General features: G+C 62.2%; 3 protein-coding genes across 4 annotated transcripts in view; 2 read left to right on the top strand and 1 right to left on the bottom strand.

Moving 5' to 3' along the window:
* DUS3L (dihydrouridine synthase 3 like) overlaps positions 1-1,733 on the top strand; it is a 5,219-nt gene extending 3,486 nt beyond the window's left edge. For both annotated transcript variants that reach the window (XM_007460558.1, XM_007460557.1), the window contains 7 exons: positions 1-43; positions 128-238; positions 478-574; positions 734-809; positions 1,149-1,337; positions 1,413-1,541; positions 1,661-1,733. The exon at positions 1-43 is cut by the window's left edge and continues 47 nt beyond it. In XM_007460558.1, the coding sequence (XP_007460620.1) occupies positions 1-43; positions 128-238; positions 478-574; positions 734-809; positions 1,149-1,337; positions 1,413-1,541; positions 1,661-1,733 (718 nt within the window). The remainder of the gene's footprint in view (positions 44-127; positions 239-477; positions 575-733; positions 810-1,148; positions 1,338-1,412; positions 1,542-1,660) is intronic.
* Positions 1,734-2,351: 618 nt separating this feature from the next.
* On the top strand, positions 2,352-4,064 carry PRR22 (proline rich 22). The gene is made up of 3 exons (XM_007460556.1): positions 2,352-2,478; positions 2,571-2,633; positions 3,070-4,064. The coding sequence occupies exons 1-3, from the start codon at positions 2,352-2,354 to the stop codon at positions 4,062-4,064; spliced, it is 1,185 nt and encodes a 394-aa protein (XP_007460618.1).
* Positions 4,065-4,379: 315 nt separating this feature from the next.
* Positions 4,380-9,129, bottom strand: part of CATSPERD (catsper channel auxiliary subunit delta) — a 44,291-nt gene continuing 39,541 nt past the window's right edge. The window contains exons 21-25 of the mRNA XM_007460731.1: positions 8,702-8,859; positions 7,229-7,409; positions 5,187-5,332; positions 5,033-5,118; positions 4,380-4,411 (exon numbers count right to left, since the gene is read on the bottom strand). Coding sequence (XP_007460793.1) covers positions 4,380-4,411; positions 5,033-5,118; positions 5,187-5,332; positions 7,229-7,409; positions 8,702-8,859 — 603 coding nt within the window. The remainder of the gene's footprint in view (positions 4,412-5,032; positions 5,119-5,186; positions 5,333-7,228; positions 7,410-8,701; positions 8,860-9,129) is intronic.

Genomic DNA, 9,129 nt, shown 5'->3' with positions numbered 1-9,129 from the left:
CCGCTCAGCCAAGTTCCAGCAGATCGTCCGTGGCATGAACCAGGTACAGCCCGAGACACCCTCCACCACCGCCATTCCCCGCGTCCTGACTGACCCCGGGCCCCACCAACCACACCCGTCCCCACAGGTGCTGGATGTGCCACTGACCGTGAAGCTCCGCACGGGTGTCCACGAGCGCGTGAATCTGGCCCACCGGCTGCTGCCCGAGCTGCGGGACTGGGGGGCCGCGCTGGTCACGGTGGGTCTCGGGGCACAGCGGGTGTTGGGACTCCCGAGGTGCATCCCTTTCTAACCATGGCCTCCCTTCCTGCTCCTTCCTCTTGGTCTTTGGCTCTCCTTCCATCTCTGTCTCCGTCTGTCTGTCTGTCTCTCTCAGTCTGTTTCTCCGGGGCTGTCTGGGTCTTCTTGTCTCTCTCTGTCTCTGTCTGATTCTCCGCCCTCTGCCCCTCCACCCCTACCTGGCTGCCTTTCCTCCAGCTCCACGGCCGCTCACGGGAGCAGCGCTACACCAAGCTGGCCGACTGGCGGTACATCGAGCAGTGCGTGACAGCAGCCAGCCCCATGCCCCTTTTTGGTGGGTCCCCTACCACCAGAGGCCACGCACCGGGGCCCACCCCTCACCTGGGCCCCCTCCTGCCCCGATGGGGAATGCTGCTGGGCTGACGAGAACTCCCGAAGCCCCGGCATCCCCGCCTGCACGCAGCTCCCTGAGGCCCTAGTCTCTGTCCCTCAGGAAACGGGGACATCTTGTCGTACGAGGACGCCAACCGCGCCATGCAGACTGGCGTCGCTGGGATCATGATCGCCCGGTAAGTGCCCGGGGCGGGGATACAAAGAACCAGCCAGGCCTGCCCCTGAGCACCCAGCCTGCAGCTCGGGGGAGGTGAGGGCGCATCTGAGTTTGTCCCCAATGCCGGTGCCCCCAGCCCGCCTGCCCACCCCCTGCTCTGTTATTCCCCGGGCAGGGAGATGTCAGAGGTGGCTGCTTATGGGGCTGAGAGGGAGGACTGGAAATTTCTGTAGCTGTGGGCTCAGGGTTGTGGCTTGGAACTCTTGGGCTTTGAAGGTTGTGTGAGCATGGCCAGGAGGTCCATGGGTTTGGGGGCTGGGGTTCCGCCACCGGCCTGCTGACCACCGCCCACCCGCAGCGGCGCCCTACTCAAGCCGTGGCTGTTCACGGAGATCAAGGAGCAGCGGCATTGGGACATCTCGTCATCTGAGCGCCTGGACATCCTGCGGGACTTCGCACACTACGGCCTGGAGCACTGGGGCTCGGACACCCAGGGCGTGGAGAAGACACGCCGCTTCCTCCTTGAGTGGCTGTCCTTCCTGTGCAGGTGGGATCGGGGTGGCGGGGCGGGGTGTCTTGGGGAGGCCCGGCCCAACCCCGTCCCTGGTGCCCCCGTCTGCAGGTACGTGCCCGTGGGCCTGCTGGAGCGGCTCCCGCAGAGGATCAACGAGCGGCCGCCCTACTACCTGGGCCGCGACTACCTGGAGACGCTCATGGCCAGCCAGAAGGCGGCCGACTGGATCCGCATCAGGTGCCCGGGAACCGCCGAGGCCCTGGGAGATAGTGCACCAGGGAGCCAGCGGGTGTGGGGCCAGCTGGGCTGGGGGCCGCCCCGCCCCAGGCCTGACCCTGCTCCCGCCCTCCTCACAGCGAGATGCTGCTGGGACCCGTGCCGCCCAATTTCGTCTTCCTGCCCAAGCACAAGGCCAACGCCTACAAGTAGCTGCAGGGGCGGGCAGGGGTGTCTGAGTGCCCAGCGGGCTTCCCGAGGAATGAGAAGGCAATAAATTTTATTCTTTTAAAACCCAGGCCCTTTTGTGACCCTGAGGCTGTCTCATGCCGCACCCCCCCAGCTTTCCCCCACCATCCCCATCCCCGCAGCTCCCTCCTTCCTCACTCATTCACCAGCCCCATGCTGACCACTGCTGGTACCCAAAGGCCTTGACCACAAACAAACCACCATAGCTCATGAGATGGGGCCTTGGCCTGCGTGGGTGTGGATCAGGGCGGGCTGCCTGGAGGAAGGGGCCTCGGAGCTGTCAGGCAGGCATTGCTGGCAGAGGAGAGAGGCGGGAGGCGGAAGGCGGCAGACCGGGCCCAGTGTCCACCATGCTCTCTGTGACGCCCATCTCTGGCTGCCTTGGTTTCCCCATTTGCCCCTGCCCACCCCCCCCCCCTTACCCGGAACCCTGACCAGTGGGTGGGCCACAGCCTGGAATCCACTGCCTGGAGTAACCGGAGAAACAGAACTCCGCAGGACTCTGAGCCTCTGCTCTGGGTGGGCTGCCTGTACTCCCACTTGCTGCCCTCCTGGCCTGCGCGGCCAGGCCCCCGCCTCCCCATGCAGCACCCCAAACACTTCTACGCACCCGCCGCTCCCCAAGAAGGCTTCAGTCCCCAGAGCCTGGACGCCACTGAAGGGCCCGGCAACGAGCCTGCTTCTGCCTGCACAGAGCCTCTTCTTGTGGGTATGAGGGTGGGGAACACCCATCGGGGCAGGGACCAGGGCTCTGCCCGCCAGCCTCAGGACCCCACCCAACTGCCTGTTTTTTGTCCACAGGTTCCTCCAACGTCTGTCACCCCCTAAACCTGCAGAAAGAGGTGTTTCCAGCTCCTCCAGCAGGTACCGGCCTCCCACCAACCCTTGATGACCGGGGAGTGGGCAGGGGCATCTTGCTCCCACCCCTGACCCTAGATGGCTCCCTCCTCCGGAGGCAAGGCCCAAATCCCTGTCTCCCAGAGAGACCCCTGGACCAAGGTCTGTGTCCCTCATCCCCTACATGGGACCCTGAAGCCAAAGCCTGTCTCTTGTTTCCCAAACAGGTCTCCCAAAGCCGGGTCAGTGTCCCCGGCCCCCCAGATGCACCCCCAAAGCAAGGCCTGGGGCCCCTGACCTCTAGAGAGGGCCCCAAAGGCAAAGCCTATGTCCCTGTTCCCCAAGTGGACCCCAGAGTTGGTCCGTGTTCTCCATGCCCCAGACGTGCCCCACGGTTGGGACCCCATCCACCCCAGGCGGGTCCCAGAACTGCCCCTCTCAGGGCCACCCTCCCTGGCCACAGGTTTCCAGATGGCGCCCTGCGGCTGCTTCTTTGACCCCCGCGTCTACCGAATCGAGTGGACCACCACCGACTTCGGCCAGTCGTCCCTGTACAAGCTGGCAGCTGGGGGCCCTGCCTCGCCAGCCACCTACTTTCTGGAGGCACAGCACTGCCTCAGGGCCCCGGTGCCGCCCCCCGCGGGGCCCCGGTACCGCATGCCCTGCTTCCCACCTGAGGGGCCCGGGGCCAAGACCCTGGGCTTCGTAGGGGGCGGAGGGCCCCCCGCCTTCGCGGAGCTGCCCCCCGCCTTGGTCAGGCAAGGCCTGGCGCCCCTGCTGCCCCCCAAGGAGAGCAAGCTGCCCCCGCTGCTCATCACGCTGCCTGCCGAGGCCACGCTGCCCCCTGGCGCCTATGGCCCTCTCAAGGGCCGCTTGACCCGGCTGGATGGGCCCGGTGAGCCCTTGACCTTCACCTTCAAGGAGCCGCCCGCCGGCGCCAGGCCCAGCCTGCTGTACCTGCCGGGCCCCACCGAGCCCAAGGCGGCCCCGCTGGGGGCAGGCGAGGCCAGGACCCCTGAGGTGGCCAGGGCCTTCACGCCGCCCAAGAAGGTGATGCTCGAGGATGCGATGAAGCTCTTTGACTGCCTGCCGGGCGACCCCGAGCCCGCCGGGGCCCCATGCAAGCCCCCTGGGCCTGCCCTGCCCAACAGCGGGGATGACTCGTCCAGCGACATCCGCTCACTGCACCTGCCCGACGAGCTGCTGTCCTCGGACTACAGCGTGTCCAGGGTCCTGGATGTCGTGTCCAACATGGACTTCTTTTACAACTTGAAGGCGCTGGACGAGGAGCCGCCGCCCTGCCCGGGCGGGCCCCCCACCGCCAAGCCCAGCAAGAGGAAGGCCGGCAACCCGACTGCCAGGAAGGGGAGGCAGGGCAGCAAGGGCAAGCAGGCTGTGGTCCCCACCAGCGCCACCCCCTTGGGGCCCAGGCAGGACCTGGGAGCTGCCCCCCATTAAAGCAGATTTGAGCTGTTTGCGCAGTGTCTGGTCGGTGGCGTTCCGGGGCCGTGGGCTGTCCCCTCGCCCGCCCTGTCGTCCAGCGGGCCCCAGGCCACGTGGTGAGGCCCCTCGGGACCCCGGCGCCTTCTGGGTGCCAGGCTTCCAGAGTATAGAGTCGGGGAGCCCTAGACTTGGGGTTTGGGACAATCCCTCGTCTCCTAGCCCCAGAAAATCCAAGTCAGTCGGCAGGGATGGGGGGCTGCTAGGAGGTGGGGAGACACGGCCCAGACTCCTGCACTGCAAGGATTTCACCTCCATGTTTGATGGGGAAAGTCAGGTCTGCCCAGAGATGGGCAGGAACTTGCCTGGAGACACAGCAGCAAGCGGGGTGGGGCCTGGGGAGAGGCCTGCGGGCTAAGCTCGGCCTCAGCCCAGGTGGAGGGGCGGGTGTCGCCCATGGTGAATGGGAAGGCGCCCGCTCGTCTTCGCGTGGAGAGCTGGGGGGCTTGGGGTGCAGAGGCAAGTGCTGGGTGGAGGTCTGAGAGTGGGGGCAGGGCAGGCATGTGGGAGATGGTGTCCACCTGGCACACGGGCGACCCAAACGGGCATGCACGTGATGGGGCATGCAGAGTGCAGAGTGCACCTGCAGCAGCGGCATTGGGACATCTCATCGTTGATGGTTCCCCAGGTGCCTGGAGCCCTGCAGTCCCCCACGGAGCCCCTGCCTCTTCACGTCCCCCAAGCTGGGGGCCAGAGGCCAGGGTGGGCGTGCCTGTCCCAGGATGGGCATCCAGCCAGGCCCCCGAGTGCTGAGTCTCCGCCTGGGGCCCAGCCACACCTGGGTTCTGCTTCCCGGGGTGGGGGTGGGGGTGGGGGGCGGGCACAGGGCAGGCTTGCGGTGGTTTGGGAGCTTCAGTGCTCACACCTGTTCCCTTCTGCCCTAGCTCCTTCCCTCTCCAGTCCACGGAGCTCCCTCCCCGCTGTACCCTGGGCCAGGCTCTCGTCTGCCTTTCGCTTCTGGAGAGCCCAGGGCAGCTGCCGGCCGCACCCTCCCCTGAAATTCTCCAGGCGACTGTGAAGGGGGTGAGTCGGTTTCCCAGTGACACCTAAGGAGGTAAGGAGAGATGGAGCTCCCCTTGCCTGCCAGAGGAAGGGCCCTCCTGCCCCAGGCCCTGGGCTAGGTCTCGGGGACCTTCCCTGCTGGGGAACCCCAGGCGCTTGACTAGGATCCAGGAGGTGGCTGCGTGTGGGCAGGGGGTCTTGGCTGCTGGCACCACACCTTGAGCCTGCGGGTTACAGGGCTCGGAGACTGAGGTGGCCAGCCAGTCTGGTCTGTACCGGGATCATCGCCTGTCTGTGTTGTGAACAGGATGCGGGCCTGGAGGAGCTAGGAGCTCCCTTCCCTCGCTTCCCTCTGAGCCTGCTGTGCCTGCAGCCGTGTTAGGGGTATTTTCGAGATAAATAGGAAGTGCCCCCAAGAAGGGAAGGCCTTGGCAAACGAGGCGGATGCGACAGGATGGGCTTGGTTTTCTTTAAGATTAATGCGGCCAGAGGGTCGTGAAACGAGTATCACCTGACAGCCGAAGCCGTCCCCTCCAGAGAGGCGTGGAAGGTGGACCAGGCAGCCCCCGGAGGTGGGGGTGAGGTGACTGCCCACTGCAGTGGGTGTGGGAGTGGAGGTGTTTCTCTTTTTGTTTTTTTTTTGCGGTACGCGGGCCTCTCACTGTTGTAGCCTCTCCCGTTGCAGAGCACAGGCTCCGGACGCGCAGGCTCAGCGGCCATGGCTCACGGGCCCGGAGCATGTGGGATCTTCCCGGACCGGGGCACGAACCCGTGTCCCCTGCATCAGCAGGCGGACTCTCAACCACTGCGCCACCAGGGAAGCCTGGGAGTGGAGGTTTTTAATGACTGGGTGGAGACCGTACTCGGCAATTTTTTTTTTTTTTTTTTTTTTTTTTTTGGCCGAGCCACTTACGGGATCGTAATTCCCGACCAGGGATTGAACCCAGGCCCCAGGAGTGAAAGCACAGACTCCTACCACGGGACCGCCAGGGAATTCCCAGTATTGGGCAGTTTAAATGACCATCAGATGTGTTCTTTTAACCTAAGAGTGATCAGAAAAGTTATTGAGAAAGTTTTCTCTAGAATGAGATAGCTGTCCCATGCCACCTGAGGTTTGAATGAAGTGTGGGAGAGAGAAGTTCCGAACGGATGGATAGACTGATCAAACGTACATATACACGTATGTGTACATTGTATGCACACCTATATGTGTACTCGCATCTGCATATACGTATCTGTACACATGTATACATGCATGTACATGTGTGGGCATGCATGTTGTCTACACATATGTGTGCTCATATGTGACACAGACACATTGCCCACACATGCATACACACGTGTATATGTGTATCATAGACATATGCATACACATATGTAGATTGCAGATATATATGTGCATGTATGTACACATCATCTGCACATAGGCAATATGCATGTACATGTATACACACAGGCACATACATGCACACCACACATGTACGTGTATGCCTCACGTACCTACGTGTTATGTACATGCATGTATACATGCCTCTGCACATACATACACACATGTGTGTGCATCATCTGTATGCATAACACAGATACGTGTAAAATATGTGCTATGCTTCCAAATTTTATTTGTGGACATCACAAAACACACGTAAACGTGTTGGTCTGTGTATATGTCAGGGCTTATCAACAGAGGTGGACCCACCCCCCGTCCCCGTCTTCTGCAGCCCCCGCCCTTTTCCCTGGGTCTCATGTTTCTCTAAGAGAACACAAGTGTCCGATGCGTCTCTGGGGCTTGCCGATTAATGATCCCACCACATGCCTGTGCGGGCTCGTTTCACCAAAAGCTCCTGTTCGCTAGGAGTTGGGCTGCCCACCTTCTCACTGTTAACAACCCACATAGGTGCCGTAGTTCAAAGGGACTCTGGCGCCAGAATATTGAGGGAGGCGGGGGGTGTAGAAAAACCACAAAACATGAGTGATACCCACTGCTACCGGCTATCTTACCAAACGCTTTATTTCAAGACAACTCTGCCCCCTCCCTGCCACCCCACCTCCACCCTCCGGCGTGCTCAGCACCTGGCCCAGACACACGCACAAGACTTCCTGCATCTCCTGCGCAGACTGACCCAGAAGCCCTTGACCCTGCGGCCCTGCTCAGTGTGCAGCAGCTTGGGGATCATATAGGCCAGCCATACGGACAGCAGGGTGGCCCCCGTGAGCAGGACGATGGTGATCTCAGGCGGGAAGATGGGCAGTGGGAAGGCCCCGTAGACGTAGACGCTGAACGTGGTCTCCAGGTGACAGTAGCTGCAAGGGGCGGGCAGGGAGAGGCCGTGGGGCACCGCCCTTGGGGGCCTCACCCTTCACCCCAGCAAACTGGTGTTTTGTTGTTTGTTTTTTTTGGCCACGCTGCTCAGCTTGCGGGGTCTTAGTTCCTTGATCGAGGATCGAACCCAGGTCCTCAGCAGTGAAAGCACAGAGCCTGACCACTGGACCGCCAGGGAATTCCCCCAGCAAACGTTTTAAAACTCACGGGGACAAGAGCTGGGCCTGCAGCATTGACTCCAGTCACTGAGTTCCATTTATATCCACTTAACTTCTATCCTCTATAAATCTGCAGTCGTCTCTGTATTGTGTTGGCCAAAGAGTTCGTTTGGGTTTTTCCGTAACATCTTAACATATTTTAGCAGAGGTCATATTTTTCCCCAGGACCCCTGTGGTCCCCTGCTCTGGAGGCAAGGGATTCCCACCCCTTCCTTGCCCAGGCTCAGTCTGGGGGGCGGGCAGCAGAGACCAACAAAGCACTCGTCAAAGTGGACGCGGAGTGGGGGGCGTGAGGGGGGCCACAAGCGTCCCTCAGGTGGCTGCGAGCAGGTGGGAATGGCAGGATGGAGGGAAGGGCACCCAGGTAAGGGGGGGAAGTCGCTGGGGGCTCTGCTGGAGGCAAGGTGCAGGCAGGGCAGGGGATGAGCCTTGCAGGCAGACCCCTCTCTCCCCTGTGCCTTCTCCCCACCCCGGTGCCTTCCGCCTGTGGCGTCCCAGAGCTGGTCCAGGGTCTGGGACCTTTAGGGAGGGCAGGGTCTCCCCGCGCTTTTGGAGGTGGACTTTGTGTGCGTCTGGAAGGGCTAGGTGATGGGGGAGCGGGGAAGAATGCCGCACGTATTCCCCTTCCCAGTGGGAGACGTTAATGATCTGAACAGCACAGTGGGTGGCGAGTATTAACAGCCAGCTCCTGGGGCAGGGTTGGGCCGGCCTGTAATGAGTGTCAGTTTCCGTGGTGTCAGTACTCCAGCTGCCAGCGGGAAGCCAACCGGCTTGCAAAATCCCTGACTATCTAATGATCCGTGTTTGGGAGCCAGTCTACAGTGGCCCCTGCGCCCCACCTGTTAGACATGGCATGAGTGTGACTCTGGTCCCTGAGGGCGGGGACAGGGCTGCTGGTCATCGCTGTCCCCCCCACCCCCACCCCGGCACCCAGCATGGCCTTTGAATGAGGATTTATTTAGCAGGTGAACAAATGTCATCCTAGGGGAGGGAGACGAGTGGGTCCCCCCCATGTGTGCAACCTGCCCCCGGAGGCCCTGGCGCGGGCGACTCACCTGTAATGTGGATCCACGACGGAAATGAAGAAGGTGTAGATGCCGGTTCTTGGGTCGAAAACGACCTTGTTGTCTGTCGGGCCTCCCAAGACCTGGTACGGGGCTTCGGGCCACCTCAGGGGCGCGTAGTTGTCAGGGTCGTGGCAGCTCACATAATTCTGGGGAGGAGGACAGAGACACGCCTGCTGGCCCCGGGGGCCGGGGAGGACCGCGCCAGCCCGCAGGTGCTACCGCTGCACACACGGCCCCACCGGTGCCACCACCCACCAGCTCCTGTGGGTGTGAGTCCAGGACCGAGTGCCCGCTGGGCAGGCCAGCCGATTTGTGACTGTGGAGCCCGTGCCCCCTGCGGTGGAATCGCGGAGTCCTAACCACTGGACTGCCAGGGAACTCCGCCCCCGCCCCGACAAGCAACTTTCTTTCTTTTT

Source organism: Lipotes vexillifer, unplaced genomic scaffold (assembly GCF_000442215.2).
Source record: "Lipotes vexillifer unplaced genomic scaffold, Lipotes_vexillifer_v1.1 scaffold1011, whole genome shotgun sequence".
NCBI classification, from domain to species: Eukaryota; Metazoa; Chordata; class Mammalia; order Artiodactyla; family Lipotidae; genus Lipotes; species Lipotes vexillifer.
Note: the sequence above shows the minus strand (reverse complement) of the source record. Positions and strands in the feature narration are given on the sequence as shown.

What these genes read in the sequence shown, in the direction of transcription:
- PRR22 (XM_007460556.1), top strand. Translation starts at nt 2,352, where the DNA reads ATGCAGCACCCCAAACACTTCTACGCACCCGCCGCTCCCCAAGAAGGC. An exon ending in CACAGAGCCTCTTCTTGTGG is followed by an intron (nt 2,479 to 2,570) that starts GTATGAGGGTGG and finishes TTTTGTCCACAG; the next exon opens with GTTCCTCCAACGTCTGTCAC. An exon ending in GTTTCCAGCTCCTCCAGCAG is followed by an intron (nt 2,634 to 3,069) that starts GTACCGGCCTCC and finishes CCCTGGCCACAG; the next exon opens with GTTTCCAGATGGCGCCCTGC.